Genomic DNA, 19,105 nt, shown 5'->3' with positions numbered 1-19,105 from the left:
TACACTATCTTAACGATCACAGCTCTGCATTTTTTCTTAAAAGATTTATTTATTTATTCATGAGAGCCAGAGAGAGAGAGGCAGAGACATAGGCAGAGGGAGAAGCAGGCTCACTCAGGGAGCCTGATGTGGGACTCGATCCCAAGACCCTGGGGATTACAACCTGAGCCAAAGGCAGATGCTCAACCACTGAGCCACCCAGGTGCCCCTGATTTTACAGCTCTGTAATACAGCTGGAATTGTGGTGCCTTCAGCTTTGTTTTTCTTTTCAACAGTCCTTTGGCTACTCGGGGTCTTTTCTGGTTCCATACAAATTTTAGAATTGTTGGTTCCAGTTCTGTGAAAAATGTTCACGGTATTTTGATAGGAAGCGCACTCAATGTGTAGATTGCTTTGGGTAGCATAGACATTTTAACAATATTTGTTCTTCCAATCCATGAGCATGGAATGTTTTTTCCATGTCTTTGCATCTTCCTCAATTTCTTTCATAAGTGTCCTATAGTTTTCAAGAGTACAGATCTTTTACCTCTTTAGTTAGGTTTATTCCTAGATATCTTACGGTTTTCAATGCAATTGTAAATGGGACCAGTTCCTTGATTTCTCTTTCTTCTGTCTCATTATTAGTGTATAAAAATGCAAATGACTTATGTACACTGATTTTATATGCTGTGACTTTGCTGAATTCCAGTATCAGTTCTAGCAATTTCTGGGCAGAGACATTTGGGTTTTCTACATAGAGTATCATGTTGTCTGCAAAGAGTTAAAGTTTTAGGTCTTCTTTGCCAAAATGTGGCTATCTTTTATTTCTTTTTACTGTGTGATTACTGAAGCTAGGACTTTCAGTACTATGTTGAAACACAGTGGTAAGGGTGGACATCCCTGTCATGTTCCTGACCTTAGGGGAAAAGCTCTTCATTTATCCCTGTTGAGTATGATGTTCACTGTGGGTTTTTCATATATGATTTTTATGATATTAAGGTATGTTCACAATATCCCTACACTGCGGAGTTGTCAATCAAGAAAGGATGCTGTATTTTGTCAAATGTTTTTTCTGCATCTACTGAGATCATATGGTTCTTGTCCATTTTTTTTTGTTGTTGTTGTTAATGTGGTATATCACATTGATTTGCAAATGTTCAGCCACTCTTGTAGTCCAGGAATAAATCCCACTTGGTCGTGGTGAGTAATTCTTTGAATATACTGTTGGATCCTATTGCCTAGTTTCTTGGTGACAATGCTTACCTCCATGTTCATCAGGGACATTGGTCTGTAATCCTCCTTTTTAATGGAGTCTTTGGTTTTGTGATCAAGGAATGCTAGCCTCATAGAGTTTGTAAGTTTTTCTTCCATTTCTTATTTTCTAAAACAGTTTCAGAAGAAAAGGTATTAATTCTTCTTTAATTGGCCAGTAGAATTCCCCTGGGAAGCTATCTAGCCCTAGACTCTTAGTTTTTGGGAGGTTTTTGATTACTGATTCTATTTCTTTGCTAGTTATAGGTCTGTTCAAGGTTTTCTATTTCTTCCTGTTTCGATTTTGGTAGTTTATATGTTTCTAGGAATGCATCCATTTCTTCCAGATTGCCTAATTTATTGGGATATAATTGCTCATAATATTCTCTTATAATTGTATTTCTTCAATGTTGGTTGTGATCTCCCCTTTCATTTATGATTTTTTGGGGGGTCCTTTCTCTTTTCATTTTGGTAAGTCTGGCTAGGGGTTACCCATCTTATTAATTCTTTCAAAGAACCAGCCCATAAAAAAATTAAAAATTAAAAATTAAAAATTAAAAAAATTAAAAAAATTAAAAAAATTAAAAAAAAAAGAACCAGCCCATAGTTTCATTCATCTGTTCTACTGTTTTTCTGGTTTCCCTATCACTGATTTCTGCTCTAGTCTTTATTATTTCTCTTCTCCTGCTGTTCTTTTTCCAGTTCCTTTAGGTATAAGTTTAGGTTGTATATTTGAGACTTCTCATTTCTTGAGAAAGGCCTGTATTGCTATAAACTCCCTTGCAGGACTGTCTTTGCTGCATCCCAAAGGTTTTGAACTGTCATGTTTTCCTTTTCATTTGCTTAGAAGTATATTTTTAAATTCTTATTTAGTTTCCTGGTTGACCTATTCATTCTTTAGTAGGATGCTCTTTAACCTCCAGGTATTTGTGGTCCTTCCAAAATTTTTCTTATGATTGGGTTCAAATTCTAAAGTGCTGTTTCTGAAAATATGCATGGTATAATCTCAATCTTTTTGTACCAGTTAAGACCTGATTTGTGACCCAGTACGTGGTCTATTCTGGAGTATGTTCCATACGCACTCCAGAAGAATTGTATTCTGCTGCTTTAGGATAAAGTTTCCTTGTTGATCTTCTGCCTAGATGATCTGTCCATTGCTATGAGTGGGGTATTAAAGTCTCTCACTATTACTGTATTATTATCAATGAGTTCCTTTAACTTTGTTAATTACCTGGTTTGTTTGGCTGCTCCCTAGTTAGGGGCATAAATATTCACAATTATTACTCTTCTTGTTGGATAGATCCTTTTATTATGATAAAATGTCCTACTTCATCTTTTATTACACTCTTTGGTTTAAAAGTTAGTTTGATAGAAGGACTGCTACTCTAGCTTTCTTTTGATGTCTACTGGCATGACAAATGGTTCTCCACCCCCCTCACTTTCAATCTGTAAGTGTCTTTGGGCCTAAAATGAGTCTCTTGTAAATGGCATATTGATGGATCTTGTTTTTATTTTGTTTTCTTTTGTTTTTTTAAATCCATTGTGATATCCTATGTCTTTTGATTGGAGCATTTAGCTCATTTATATTCAGAGTAATTTTTGAAGGATATAAATTTACTTCCGTTGTATTACCTATAATGTTGCTATTTCGATAGATTGTTCCTTTCTGGTCTTTGTTACTTTTGTGCTCTCTCTTCTCTCAAAGGGATATCCTTTAATATTTCTTGCAATTCTGGTTTAGTATTCAAAAATTCCTTTAGTTTTTGTTTATCCTGCAAACCCTCTATGTCTCTCCTTCTATTCTGAATGACAGCCCTGCTGGATAAAGTATTATTAACTACCTATTTTTGCCATTTAGCACCTGAATATATCATGCCAGTTCTTTCTGGCCTGTCAGGTCTCTGTGGACAGACAAGTCTGCTGCCAGCCTTATGTGTCTATCCTTATAGGTTAAGGACCTCGTGTCCTGAGCTGCTTTCAGGATTTTCTCTTTATCTTTGAAATTTGCAAACTTCAAAATTATGTATCAAGGTGCTGGTCTGTTGTTACTGATTTTGAGGGGGATTCTCTGTGCCTTATGGACTTGAATGCCTGTTTCCTTCCCCAGATTAGGGAAATTCTCATCTATAATTTGTTCAAATAAACCTTCTGCCCCTTCCTCCCTCTCTTTATCTTCCGGAACCCTCTGTTATCCAGATATTACTTCACTTTATGGAATCGCTGAGCTCTCAGTCTCTCTTCGTGACCCAGAAGTTGTCCTTCTCTATTCTTTTCAGTTTCTTTATTTTCCATCATTTTATCTTCTGTGTCACTTTCTCTTCTTCCTCATTTATCCTCACTTTCATTTTTTTATTTTTTTAAAATATTTATTTATTTATGATAGACATAGAGAGAGAAAGAGGCAGAGACACAGGAGGAGGGAGAAGCAGGCTCATGCCGGGAGCCCAACGTGGGACTCGATCCCGGGACCCCAGGATCGCGCCCTGGGCCAAAGGCAGTGCTAAACTGCTGAGCCACCCAGGGATCCCTATCCTCACTTTTAGAGCCTTCATTTGGGACTGCATTTCAGTAACAGCATTTTTTATTTCAGTCTGACTGAAATTTTATTTATTTCTATAGTAAGGGATTCTCTAGTGCCTTCTAGGCTTTTCCAAGCCCAGCTAGTAACTTTGTAATCATTCTTTTAAATTCTAATTCAGACATCTTACTTATATCCATATTGATTAAATCTTTGGCAGTGAATACTACCTCCTGTTCTTTCTTTTGGGGTGAATTTCTCCATCTCATCATTTTGTCCAGTAAGGAACAGAAGAAAGAGAGAGAAGACAACAGTAACAACAGAAAAAGAATAAAGCAAACCAAAAGAAAACAAAAACAAAACAAAATAAGAATTTTAAAAAGCCCACAAATGCTATATACTGTTTTCCCCAAGAGCTAAAGCCTTGCAGGTCTCTATGATGAGTAAACTTGGTGCCAGCTAATTGTTTCTGCTGGCCTTCTTGGGGAGGGGCCTATTAGGGTGATTCTCAGGTGCCCCTGCACTTGTGGACATGTGCCTTTCTTGCCACGGGGCCAGGCTCAGTGTAAGCAGCTCTAGGTTGCACTAAGTGGTGTTGTTTTCCTCCCTGGAAACTTTCAGCACCCATGGGCTTGATGAATATGGCGATTCCCCACTCTCTAGTCCCAGAGCTGAAAGTCTGAGGCTCACTCTTCAATGAGTCCTCACAGTGAAGTAGTCCATCACTCTTGTCTCCCTGGTTTCTATCATAACTCTGTGTTCACCCAGCCTATGACTGAGCATTTTTATCTCAGGCACTCGACTGAGTTTCAGTTTCCAAATTTTATGGACTTCTGCCACGTGGGGACCCATGCTATTCCTCCTCAGGGAGGTGGGGGGTGGGTTTTGCCACACTTCTGCTCTTGCTGGGCCCTGCCAGGAGAGTGCGGCCCAATCATGCAGCAGTTTGTGGTTTATGGCAACACGGAGTAAAAAGCCCATACCTAGATGTGCTGTTTTCAGCCAGCTTCCCTGCTCCAATGCCTGAGAACTCTGCTACCCTCAGACACCCCCATTCTTCTTGTGATCCTGAGGACCCTGAGATCACACTGACCCACCTGGGATTCCACCTTGCTTCGCTACCTGAGCACCTTTCAGCCAGAGATGTCCCCTACTAGCAGACTTCTAAAAGTTCTGATTTTGAGCTCCACTGCTTATTACACTTTGCCTCCTTAAGCCAGCTCCCTCCCCTCCACTATATCCTCCTATATATCACCCTGGAGTCACATCTCTGTGCCTTCTACTTTCCAAAAAATAGTCGCTTTTCTATTTGTAGAATTGCAGCATTTCTTTTCTCAGATCTCCAGTTGATTTTACAGGTGTTCAGAGTGATCTGATAACTATCTAGCTAAATTCCAAAGACAAGTTTACAATTTCCTACTTCTCTGCCATCTTAACTCCTCCTCCACAGTCTCTTATTCTTTTTATTTCTCTGCCACAAGTTGTAATGTCTTCTCTCTCATTTTTGACACTTGTTGAGTCTTCTCACTCATTTTCTTAGTCTAGTTAAGGGTCTATCAATTTTCTTGATCTTTTGAAAAATGTAATTCCTTTTTTTTCTATTCTCTCTCCAGTTCATTTCTGTTGTAAACTTTATTATTTCAATTCCTTTTGCTATCTTTGGGTTTAGTTTATTCTTTTTCTAGTGCCTTGAGGTATAAAATTAGGTTGCTGATTTCAGATCTTTAAACATGTTTAAAGAACATGTTTACTGCTATATCCTTTCCTCTTAATATTAGTTTTCCCTCATCCTATACTTTTTGGTATACTGTATTTTCATTTTTATTTATATTAACATATTTTCTGATTTCTCGTGTGATTTCTTCTCTGGCCCATCGGTTGTTCAAGAGTGTTTCATATAATTTGCATGTGTTTGTGAATTTTCCAGTTTTCCTCTTACTAACAATTTCTAATTTCATACCTTTGTGGCTGGAAAAGTCCTTGGTAAACTTTTAATCTTACATCTGTTAGGACTTTTTTGTAACCTAACATGATCTATCTGGAGGATGTTGTGTGTGTGCTTGAGAAGAATGTATTTTGCTGTTACTGTATAGAGCATTCTGTATGTATCTATAGGGTTCAGTTGTTCTTTTTTTAAATGTTCTGTTTCCTTGCTGATCTTTGGTCTGGTTGATCTAGACATTATTGAGAGTGAGGTATTAAAATCTCATGGGATTATTGTGTTACTTTCCACTTCTCCCTTTAATCCTATCAATGCTTGCTTCATATATTTTGATGACTCTGCTGTTAGGTGTACAGATATTTATAAACTACTGTATCCTACTGGTGAAGTGATCTGTTTATCATTATGTAAGGTCTTTGTCTCTTGTAACAGTTTTTGATTTAACATATTCTACAGAAGTAGAGCCATGTCTGTTTTTTTGTGATTAACATCTGCATGTACTATCTTCTTCCATCTTTTCCCTTTTCAGTTTCTGTATATCCTTACATCTAAAATGTTGCTACCATGGAGATTATATAAAATATCTTATGGTTATAACAAACTATTTTTTTTTAAGATTTTATTTATTCATTTGACAGAGAGAGCGAGCAGGCATGCACAAGCAGGGGGAGTGGCAGGCAGAGGGAGAGGGAGAAGCAGGCTCCCCAGTAAGCAGAGAGCCTGACATGGGGCTCAATCTTAGGACCCTGGGATCATGACCTGAGTCAAAGTCAGATGCTTAACCAATTGAGCCACCCAGGTGCTCCTATAACAATCTATTTTAAACTGATGATAACTTCAGTTACATAAAAAAAACTGTACTCCTTTATATCTATCTCCTGCCCACGCTTTATGTTATGATGTCATAATTTATACCTCTTTGTTTTGTACCCATTGACATAATTTTATGGTTATAGTTCTTTCTTATGCTTTTATTGTCTAACTTTTGTACTAGATTTAAAAGTAATATATGTACCACCATTACAGTAATACTGAATTTTGCATTCGTTTATATATTTATCTTTACCAGAGTTTTATATTTCAGTATGCTCCTGGGTTGTTGCCTAAAGTCCTTTTGTTTCAACTTGAAAAACTCCCTTCGACAATTCTTATAAGGCTGATCTAGTGGTGATGAACTCCCTCAGCTTCTGTTTATCTGGGAAAGTCTTAATCTCTCCTTCATTTTTGAGGGACATTTTGCAGAATATAATAATCTTGGTTCGCAGGTTTTTGTTTTAGCACTTTTGAATATCTCACTTCATTGCCTTCTGGCCTTAATGTTTCTGTTGAGTAATCCACTGATAATCTGGATAGCTTTCTTGTAGGGATTGTATTCACTGTATTCTTTCTTGTTGCTGTCAATGTTCTCTGTCCCTTGATAGTTTGATTACAACATGTCTTGCTGTAGGTCCTTTTGGATTCATTCTTGTTGGGAGTTCTTTGAGCTTCTTGAATTTGGATGTCCAATTCCTTCCTTAGATTTGCTAAGTTCTCTGTCCCTTTCTCTCTCACTCCTTCTGTGACTCCCACAATACATATAATTGGTCCACTTGATGATGTCTCATAAACTCTTAGGCTTAATTAACTTTTCTTCATTCTTCCTAATTGATTCGATAATTTCAAGTGACGTGTCTTCAAGTTAACTGCTTAACTAAGTCTACTGTTGAATTTCTTTACTGAATTTTTCAATTCAGTTATTGTATTCTTCAGCTCCATAATATCTATTTTTTATAACTGCTATCTGTTGATACTCTCATTTTGTTTATGCATCATTTTTCTGATTTCATTTAGTTGTTTATATCTGTATTCTATTGTAGTACATTGAGCTCCTTTAGGATGATTATTTTTAATTCTTTGCCAGGTAGTTAGTTGTAGCTCTCCACTTCTTTAGGGTAGGTTTGTGCAAATTAATTTTGTTCCTTTGATTGGGCCATGTTTTCCTGTTTCTTTGTCATGTTATCTTTTGTTGTGCTTTGTGCAGATGAAGAAATAGCTACTTCTCCCAGTCTTTAATGGACTTCCTTTGTACATGGGAAGACTTTCACTAATCAACCTGGTGAGAGAATCTGGGGGTCCTTTGAACCTTTTCTGGGGATGTGTCTTCTCCAGGATTGTTTATGTAATTTCTCAGAGAGATTGACAGTTTTTCAGGAGTTTGCAATCTCTTCCTCCCTCTGGTGTTTGTCGGTGTTACTGCAGGTTCTCTTGTGCTACCAAAAGCCACTAGGCTCTTGTTCTCAGCAACCTTCTGACCTCCAAAGTATGCTGGTTCTGCTATTGCTTCAGGTCAAGGAAAATCGAAATCAATCCTTAAGGTAGCTCCTTCAGAAACTAGAAGCTTCCTTCAGAAGATAAGATACACATTCCACTCTTCTTTCCCACCCCCTACCCCACCTTGAGAGAAGCTGTGAGTTGGGTGTTTTCTCCCAGAGCCTACCTCTGTCTGTAGCACTGCCAGTTCTCTGGTGCTGCAAAAAGCAGCTGAGGGCTCTCTAATGTTCTGCAGTGAACAGGCATTGAAAGTCTGCTGGTTCCCCCATCAGTAGTCAGTCAAGCAAGTGAAACACCAGTCCCTCATGTAGCCTCCCCAAAAAAGCAGGAACACTGAACATATTCCATTCTTTTCTTTCCCCCTCAAGAGAGAGGCTGTAAGCTACAATTTTCCTCCCAATCCCACAACGCTGAGCCAGCTTAGGGGAAGGGCTACTGTGGTTGATGTGAAATGGCTTTCTTATCCATTTCAATATGCTGTTTTTGACTTTGAGCTTGCCTAGGGTATTATAACTTAATTGGTTTCTGGAGTTCTTATAAAGGCTCTTTGGGTCATATACTTTTTTTTTTTTAATTTTATTTATGAGAGAGAGAGAGAAGAGGCAGAGACACAGGCAGAGGGAGAAGCAGGCTGCATGCAGGGAGCCTGATGCGGGACTCGATCCCCGGTCTCCAGGATCACAACTCGGGCTGCAGGCGGCGCTAAACCACTGCGCCACCAGGGCTGCCCAGGTCATATACTATTAAATCAGTGTCTCTGTACAGAAACAAGAACTGAGACTTTCTGTTCTACTTACTGTCTTGCTGACATCATTCTTAAAGAATTTTTAAAATTTATTATTCTGTTTTCTTCTTCTAGTAATAACTTGCTTATATTTCTTGTACCATTTCTGTACTGGAGTGTTGGTCTCTTTATGATTTATTTGCAGGAGGCATTTATATACTTCTCATTCTAATCTTTTGTCTATTTTATAGGTTGCAAATATCTTCCAATTCTCTGGCTGATGTTTTCCAATTGTTAATAGTGTTTGGTGGTTATTTATTCTCGGTTAAGTTTAAAATAAAATCATCAACTTGACATAGTTTGAGATGTTGGTGTATGGTGTACATATACATTGTATCCTACTAATGTTTTAAGTCCTTTTTAATAAATTTCTAATTCTATTATTCAACATTCACCTCAAGGAAAAACCAAAGTCTCTATCTCACCTGTAAGTAAATGATTATAAATGCTTTCCATGCTCCCCTAAAGGACTCTTCTTATTACTTTTTAGGTATAGTTTATATACCACAAAATGCACCTGTCTGAAATGTTCAATTCAAAGATTTTTTTAATAAATGACTGAGTTGGACAACCATTACCACTAATGATCTACTTTTAGGACATTTCCATCAACTCAAGATCTTCTGAGCTCATTTGCAGCCAATCTTTGTTCCTATCTTCAGCCCTAGGCCACAGCTAATTTACTCTGTCTCTATAGATTTACCTATTCTGAACATTTTATAAGAATGGAATCATATAATATATGGTCTTCTGCGACTGTCTTCTTTCACTAAGCATAATGTTTTTGAGGTTCATACATGTTGCAACATGAATCAGTAGATCATTCCTTCCTTAGTAAGGTATAGTATTCTACTGTATAGACATAACATATTTCGTTTATCCATTCATGAGTTGATGGATATTTTTAGTTACTTCCACTTTTAGTTTATAATGAATAATGCTGCTATGAACATCTGTATACAAGTATTCATGTCCTTATTAGCCATTTGTATAGATTTTTTTAATGATATTTTCCAATATTTTGCCTATTTTTTAACTGGGTTACTTGTCTTGTTACTGACAACCTAAGTTTTTCACTTGTCATGAATACTCAAGAATGGAGTTGGTGGGTCATATGATAAGTGTGTGTCTAACTTTATAAAACTGCTACACTATTTACCAAAGTGGTGATACTACTTTACATTCTCACAGCAGATGAAAGATCCAGTGGTTCCATATCTTCTCCAACACAGGTTGATATAAATGTTTAAAATTTTAGTCATTTCCTGCTTCTCCCTCTGCCAATGTCTCTGCCTCTGTGTCTCTCATGAATAAATAAATTCATCTTTAAAAAATAAATAAATTTTAATCATCGGAGGGAATATACTGTTAATATCATGTTTGGGTTTTTTTCTTAATTTTTTTATTGTGGTAAAACATATAACTGCTATTATTTTAATCACTTGTCCTTGGTAACAATGTAGTGGCATTAAACACATTCACATGCTGTGAACCATCTCCACAGTCTATACTCAAAGCTTTTCATTATCCCTAAGCCCTAATATACTATGGACCCATTTTTTAAAAAGATTTTATTTGGGGATCCCTGGGTGGCTCAGCAGCTTGGCATCTGCCTTCGGCCCAGGGTGTGATCCTGGAGTCCTGGGATCAAGTTCCACATCAGGTTCCTTGCGTGGAGCCTGCTCCTCCCTCTGCCTCTCTCTCTCTCTCTCATGAATAAATAAAATCTCTTAAAAAATTTTTATTTATTTATTCATGAGAAACACAGAGAGAGGCAAGACTATCCTTAACAGCAAGACTATCCTTTTAGGAATCATTTCTATAGTTTGTTACATTTCCACCAACAATGCACAAGAGTTCTACTTTCTTAACTTACCTGCCAGCATTTATTATGTTCCATTTTTGCTTGTCTTTTAAATTCTAGATCATCCTCATATGTGTGATGTGATAACCCCACTGTGGTTTTGATTTGCATTTCCCTAATAACTGGTGATGTTGACAACTGTTTCATGTGTTTACTGGCCAGGTGCACATCATCTTTGGAAACATGTATAAACAACTCTCTTGCCCATTTTTGAATTGAGTTTTTTGTTGTTGAGTTTCAGTTCTTTCACTATTAATCTCTTATTGGATACATGACTTGCAAATGTTTTCACCAAGTCAGTAGGCTGTCTTTGCTTTCTTGGTGGTATCCTATAACTCATAAAAATTCATAATTTTAATGAAGTCCAATTTATCTATTTTTCCTTTGTTGCTTGTGCTAATGGTGTCATATAAAAAAAAATCACTGCCAAATCCAATGTCATGAAGATTTTCTCCAGTGTTTTTTTTAGAAGAGTTTTATATTTTAAAGTTCAGATGCAAAGGATCCTATAAGTTGAAGGCAAAGGCTAGTTCTGATAGAACTTTAATTGACAATAGCTTTACAAAAGCAAACAAAAAGCAAAAAACAAGGACAAAAGTCCCTTGTCCCCAAACTCTCTTAGTTAATAATTTGTTAAAAATGAAATGCTCACTGGGACACGTGGGTGGCTCAGTAGGTTAAATGTCTGCCTTCAGCTCAGGTCATGGTCTCAGGACCTGGGATGGAGTCCCACATTGGGCTCTCAGTTCAGTGGGGCGTCTGCTTCAACTTTTCCTTCTGTCCTTCCCCCTTCTCATGTTCTCTCTCTCTCTCAAATGAATAAGTACAATCTTTTTTAAAGAAATTATATACTCACCACTGAAGAAAATTTTGAATTCTCTCACATAATGAGAACATTTTGCAAATGTGATTAATTGCCTTTTAATTTGTCTGAATCTATTTGATTTGTTTAGATTTTGGAATATTATGTTTCTTAAAATAAGTCGTATGTTCACATCAAATATCTGTTGCCTTGTAAATACTGTCTGTGTATTTTTAATGTGCGCATGCATACATACACTCTGGCTGAGCCCTTCCTTTGTGTTCCCTACTGTATACATAGGGTTTTTTATTCAATGGGTCACAAGAGACAGTGCATGATTTACTGCTCTATAAAAATTGAAAGACTAGTGATTAAAAAAAGAAAATTTCGTAAAACTCACCAATTTGCTGTGTATAAATAATCTCTCCACACAGAATATAACCCTAACTATGAACAGGCATTTCCTAAGAATTATAAAATTTTTCTCTCATAACCAAACTGATACATTTTGAAACTTAAGAAGGGGGATGTTTAGTTTAACACCTACCGCCTTTGAGTGTTAAATCCATTAAGATGATTCTCTCGGAGTTCAGACACTAATGATAAAACCATCTGTAAAACAAAATCAGTTGCAGGTTAACTCACACTGCAAAACAGGATTACATCAGTTCTATTTTTCTTGGTGTGAGTAATATTTCCGTTGAGATTCCCACCCTTCCCCTACCCGTCCTCTCCTTGTTTTACTTTGTCAAAATGAAAAGAAAGCAGTGCCAAGTCACATTTACTAATAACTTGGAGTTTATTCTTAATGTCTGTTATTCTGCATTCCAATTTAAGCAAATGAACAACAGATATCATTAGTTCCTAAGAAAATCAAACCTGCTAAAAATAAAACCACATTAAAGTTAGCTTATTTTCTTTCCTAATTTAGTTCTTTATCTTTCAAAAATGCTATTTACATATAAAGTATCTAAAAGACCAGAATAGTTAACAGACATTAAAAATCTCATAACATTACTTTGAAGATCATAAATTAAAATTTCTTGAATTTGGCTAAAACTCCAGGCAGAAGAAAACATAGTTTTAATACTAAGATGTAAATACATAATACTATTTACAACATTGTTACTTGTTGTTTTATTGTTAAATGAAATAACATTGTTATTTTGCTTTAAAATAAAATTCCTATCAGGTTATTTTAAATACAAAATTTGTGCAACAGTAAAAGAATGTATTTACACTGGTTAAGGCAATCTCTTCTCCCAAAAATCTTTGAGAGAATAAATGAGATCTGTTAGGAGACAAGAGGGGTTGGTTGATTTAGAATAACCTCTCCTAAATTCTTTCCTTTTTTATCATAATCTCCCACCTCACATTTCTTCCTTACATGACTGTAAGTCTGCCCAAGGTAAGAAGAGATAAACCGAGAAAAGTTAAACATCTCTCCTGGAAAAGTGAAATATTTCCATTTACCCTTTTTGCTAATGGTACATCAAGCAACAAAACTTTCAATACTAATAAATTAAAAATACTTACATTTTTAAGCAAACCAGGACAGTAATCTTCAGGTGTATATCCAAGACTTTGAATAAAAAGATCAACTTCTTTTGTATCAAATCTGAATGCCGAAAGTATCTGAGATAACAACCCCTTAAAGACATTAACAGAAAAATTTATTAAAAGTGAGTGCAGGGCAGCCCGGGTATAAACAGAAAAATTTAAAGTGAGTGGAGGGCAGCCCGGGTGGCTCAGCGGTTTAGCGCCGCCTTCAGCCCAGGGTGTGATCCTGTAGACCAGGGATCAAGTCCCACATCGGGCTCCCTGCATGCAGCCTGTTTCTCCCTCTGCCTGTATCTCTGCCTCTCATTCTCTCTCTCTCTCTCTCTCTCTCTCTGTGTCTCTCATGAAAAAATAAATAAAATCTTAAAAAAAAAAAAAAAAAGAGGGAGTGCAAGGGCCTATTATGTATAATGCCTAGAGCCCAGGTCATCTGTAAATGTGCTCATCTCTACGAAATGGGTAATCTTATTTTGTCCCAATACCCAGTTCATGTGCATTCACTCACATAAACTGAAAAAGAAAAAAGAAATAAATTAGCATTAAAATTTTAAAAAAAGAAATGTTAGCATTAAAATTATCACATTAAAAATAGGTCAATTTAAACAAATGTTAACAATGAAGCAAAAAATATATAACACATGAACAATGCTTTAACCATATTAAGAATGTGATTTTTTGTTTTTAAATTCACCAAAATATTTTTATCCAAGGAGCTATAATATTTAACACATGAGAAGGAACACACCACAAATTACTAGGGTAAGATAATGCAATAAATGGTACTACAGGGGTGGCACTTGGGTGGCTCAGCTGGTTAAGCGTCTGGTTTCAGGCTCAGGTCATAATCCCAGGGTCCTGGGATAGAACCCCACATTGGGCTCCCTGCTCAGCAGGAGAGTCGTCTTCTTCCTCTTCCTCTGCCTTTGCTTACTCTCTCAAATAAATAAATGAAATCTTAAAAAAAAAAAAGTGCCATGGGAACACTATTTGAAAAAAATTAGATTTATACTTTGTTATTTGTCAAAATATACTTGGATTTAATTTAAATTAAAGCAATCAATGTAAAAATGAAACAATAAACAAGAAGAAAACATGAGTACTTTTCAGGTGTCTGAATGGGGAAGAGCCTTTACAAAGGTAAAGTGAAAATTAAGAGAGCAAATCATTAGTTGTTCTAAATACAAATAAAACTTTGTGTTTTAATAAAATAATATAAGCACAAACTAGGAAAGGTATTAATAAATAATAACAGATCATAAGTAATCAAATTAATGTGCAAAGTATCATATGATAAAAACTGAGTATGAACAGATAATTCATAAGAGAAAATACAAATAAATGCACAAACACCAATAAATGTTCACCTCAAAGGGTAAATTTAAATATCAACATACCATTTTTCACTTAATGAATTAAAGATTTTTAGAGATCTAAATACAGAATGCTAGTCTGGGTTCTCTGACACAGGTACACTGTGTGAGCTATTAAAATATAAATGGATATTCATACATCCTGCTGCTGTGAACTACATTGAGGCACCTTCAGAGAATAAGAGTGGGTGTAACACAAGCCCATTACCCACCCCAAGCTTGGATTGCCAGAGCTATGTCTGCCCAGGGGTTTAGAACCTGAACAAAGGTGTCTTATAGTTTAGTAGAGGTCTGCCTTATAGAGAGCAATTTGAAAATACATATTAAGGGCAGCCCCGGTGGCGCAGCGGTTTAGCGCTGCCTGCAGCCCGGGGTGTGATCCTGGAGACCCAGGATCGAGTCCCACATCGGGCTTCCTGCATGGAGCCTGCTTTTCCCTCTGCCTGTGTCTCTGCCTCTCTCTCGCTCTCTCTGAATGAATAAATAAATAAATCTTTAAAAAAAAAAAAAAGAAAATACATATTAAAGATTTTTAAAAGCATTCAGAACTTTTAACGTATCTGGTATACATTTAAGGAAATAAATCCAAATATGATGATGGGAATTATACTCAAAGACATTCGCTATAATGTTATTTCTCATAGCAAAAAACGTCTAACAGCAGGAACTGATTAATTTATAATACTCATACAGTGGCTCATCTTGTAAGCCATTAAAATGTTTATAAGGAATTTATGAGAACATTTTCAATGGTTATATTACACTGTTAAAAGAAGATGCAAATTTTATTTTAAAGATTTTATATATTATTTGGCAGAGAGAGAAGATAAGCAGGGGGAGTGGCAGGCAGAGGGAGAGGGAGAACAGGCTCCCTGCTAAGAAAGGAGCCCGATGTCGATGTCAGCTTGATCTGACCTATGTAATATGTATTTTCACTTACTTGACTGAGCCACCCAGGTGCTCCAGGAAGATGCAAATTTTAATATACAGAAACAATCTCATCAATATAAAAATAATCTATACATGGAAATGAAAAGGTAATGGAAGAAACCATCATCAAATGTTAACAGTCTCTGGGATGGTGCTATTAGGGGTATATATATTCTTTCTACTTTAGTACATTTTCCAGTTTCCTATGTGTATATGTGTACTACTTTTATAATCAGGAAAAAATACTTTTTGAAACCGTGCTATATTTGGAAACATTTTATTTTTTAACAGCAGCTTTATTGAGATATAATTCATAAACTATAAAATTTATTCCTTAAAGTATACAACCCAGTGGTTTTTATATATTCACAGGGAAATACCCAATTTATTATTTTTTTTAAGTCCTGCACTGCATTTAGTAAGTACACATTATGTGATAAAATGAACTTGTATATCCACATCTAAATGTTTGAGTCCATACACAAATACTTGGAGGACCATGAAGGGAAGAGGCTGTATTGCCTCAGTCAAGGGCAGGCCTCACCAAACCAGGCAATAAACTTACCAGTAATGCCCAGGGTGGATGACATCATTTTAATTTTATCATAAACTGTTTCACATATTCAGAAAGATATAAAATAATATGACAATTTTCACCCACCATCACATTTAACAAGCATTAGAAACACAGAGGAAGCCTTCTATACCATCTCTCCCTTCCCCCACCAGTTCTACAGCTGTCCTTCCTCCCAGGGAGAATTCTACCCTGGATCTGGTATGCACCCTTTTCTTTTCCTTTTTTTTTTTTTTTAATTTTTATTTATTTATGATAGAGAGAGAGAGAGGCAGAGACACAGGCAGAGGGAGAAGCAGACTCCATGCACCGGGAGCCCGACGTGGGATTCGATCCCGGGTCTCCAGGATCGCGCCCTGGGCCAAAGGCAGGCGCCAAACCGCTGCGCCACCCAGGGATCCCCCCACCCTTTTCTTGTAGATCATGGTACTTTCTCCCTGTAAGCTCAGAGTTGCCTCATGATCCTCAAAAAAGGACTACAGGCAACACACTAAGTCATGCAGGCTGAGAACTGCTATTCCTGCATGAGACTCCATCTACTATTTTCAAACTGGAAAAATTCATAGCAAGTTAACAAAGTAGCTTTGAAACATTACTAACTACAAAGCAAACCCAACAACATGTATAACATGAGTTACAAAAATAAGTCACTGAGAAGGGAGAAAAATAGAGATTTATAGAGTTAAACTTTTGGTAAGATGTAAAATACTTAAGAGGCTCCCTACTAAAGACAAGAAAAGGCTGGATGGAAGCCATATGCATATTATTTGCCTTTTCTCTTTCAGTTCAAAGCTGTCCTTTTATATATACAGAAAGTAAACAGGAGCTGAGGACACACCAGTTAGTTTCAAACACCCAGTACAATCTGAGTGAAAGTAAGCAGTTGTAGTCAGCCTGGCAAAGCCAGGGGAGTTAAATTACAGCCAGTGTACCATCCATTGAGGGGCAGTGTGCACTGGTGAGTTCTGCATAGTTCTCCCCAGCAGGAAGTCTACATGGAGTAAGTGGAAAGTGGGGCCTGACCCACTGTGTGAAGTGCAGTGTAGGTCTCAAGTGAAAGAGAGGCTAGCCAGGCCTGGCCAGCCATATGCCACATCCATGTGGCACCCAGACATGGGGATGGAGGAAACTAGGCTTAGCCAAGGACTCAGAGTCAGGGACAGTCTGCGTTCTCCATGGTGGAGGTCAGCTAGATGGAGAGAGGGCAGTACTGGAAGTGCTCAACCTTCTGCCATCACATTTTCAGCATTCTATTTAACAAACTTTAAAGCACTTATACACTAGAAGCTGTTTTGAGGACATAACAAATAAATAATAGCTCAGTTTATAAGGTGAGTACTATTACTAAATCTGTGTTGGAGATGAGGAAACCAAGACACATTTAGCTTAAGAAATGTGCCCAAGGCTGGTTACTTACTTTATAGACAAACCTTGTCGGGAATCTCCCTGTAACCACTTTCCACAGGTGGCTGGAATCATTTTTTAACAAAACAATGCATATATGATTGGTTCTCAGCTTAAGACCCTTTATGGCTCCCAATTACTCTCCTGATGAAGCCTAAACTTCTTCCCAAAGCAAAGACCCCACCTAGGGCTGACTTTCCCTCACTGGATTGTTTGGAGCTATATGGGGCTATGGGCTCTTTGGCCCCTCAGGACTTTAGGATGTTCTAATCTCTCTGCCATGAGGGTTCCTCCAGATCTGGTTAAACGTACTTCTTGAGGGAATTCTAACAAGACAACTAAAAGTTACTGAGGACTTTCCATGTGTGAAATACCGTATGGCATCTCACTTAAAATCCCATAAAAAAAAAATCCCATAAAAAAAGTTTTTAATAAAATTCAGTTAAGCAAGTTTCAATTAAACCACCTATAAACAGGTGGCTACTATCATTATAATTCACATAATTGATGCTTAAAAAATTAAAATACAAAGTACTACAGATTTAGTTGGTATAAAAAGTAATACAGTGTATGTACAATAGAAGGAAGCCAATTTCGGGGCAGCCCAGGTGGCTCAGCGGTTTAGCGCCGCCTTCAGCCCAGGGCCTGATCCTGGAGACCCGGGATCAAGTCCCACATCAGGCTCCCTGCATGGAGCATGCTTCTCCCTCTGCCTGTGTCTCTGCCTCTCTCTCTGTGTGTCTCTCATGAATAAATAAAATCTTTAAAAAAAGAAAAAAAAGGAAAGAAACCAATTTCAACAACGCTATAGCAGTTAACGATCAGTTAAGATTATAGATCCTAAGGAAAACCATGCCAAAGCTTTCCCCTATAACTCCAGTGCCTCTCAGAAGCACTCACATCCCAGGCATTGGGCTAATGCATGGAGGCTGGCTTCCCAAAAGTGCTTGAGTTACTTTGGTAGCTGAGCCAATGAAAGTTAAAATCAATAGATTCAGAGGGTACGGCCAGGGATTGTAAATAATTCCTGAGTAATGTTTAAACTAGCCATGAATAGTTCCCTAGATAGTATTCACAACGCCTACATTAACACAAGCTGACTATAACACTTAAGGTCTTCGAAAAATGAAAACAACTTGATTCGTAGACCTGTCCTGGCCTAAATTCCTAAAATGATATGGTTAGAAACTGATTTTTTTAAAAATCAAGTGCTATAAATATTAGTTCCCACCTCCTACCTGTTTAAAAAACAAAACAAAACAAAAAAAACCCACACACTGTAAGACTCAGTGTTGGTAAGGATATAATGAAAAGGGCACTCTGTCCCTGTTGGGAGTACAAATTTGTAAAGCCTTTCTGGGAAGTCACTTGATGATACAGAGCCAAGCATCATAGTTCATAGCCTTTTAACCAGTAATTTAATTCCCAAGAATATGTCTTAATCAAAGTTTTAGGTTCACAGCAGCATTATTTGTAACAGTGAAAAACCAGAAGCAACATAAATAACCTATATAACAATGCATTGACTGAATTCATCATGGTTTATGCAACTGTACGAATTATGTTGAAAAAGATATTTCGTGACATAAGAAAAACTATATAACAGTAACTTAAAAACCAAGGTGTCAAACTATATGTTCAATGTGATTTTAATTTTGTATGGAAAAATAATGCTGAGAAAAAATGTAACAAATAGTTAACACAGATTTTTTTTTCTAGCAGCGATTTAAAATCTCTTCCTTCAACTATCTGTATTTCCAAAGTTCCTACAATTACCAAAGCTGGTTACTCTATGGCCAAAACTTATAAAGAATCTC

The 19,105-nt window shown here is 36.9% G+C and overlaps 1 protein-coding gene across 9 annotated transcripts in view; it reads right to left on the bottom strand.

Moving 5' to 3' along the window:
• FANCC (FA complementation group C) overlaps nt 1-19,105 on the bottom strand; it is a 289,577-nt gene that overhangs the window by 93,922 nt on the left and 176,550 nt on the right. For all 9 annotated transcript variants that reach the window (XM_035707500.2, XM_035707501.2, XM_035707511.2 and 6 more), the window contains 2 exons: nt 12,987-13,100; nt 11,998-12,062 (listed from right to left, as the gene is read on the bottom strand). In XM_035707500.2, coding sequence (XP_035563393.1) covers nt 11,998-12,062; nt 12,987-13,100 — 179 coding nt within the window. The remainder of the gene's footprint in view (nt 1-11,997; nt 12,063-12,986; nt 13,101-19,105) is intronic.

This window comes from Canis lupus, chromosome 1 (genome assembly GCF_003254725.2).
Source record: "Canis lupus dingo isolate Sandy chromosome 1, ASM325472v2, whole genome shotgun sequence".
Lineage (NCBI taxonomy): Eukaryota > Metazoa > Chordata > Mammalia > Carnivora > Canidae > Canis > Canis lupus.
Note: the sequence above shows the minus strand (reverse complement) of the source record. Positions and strands in the feature narration are given on the sequence as shown.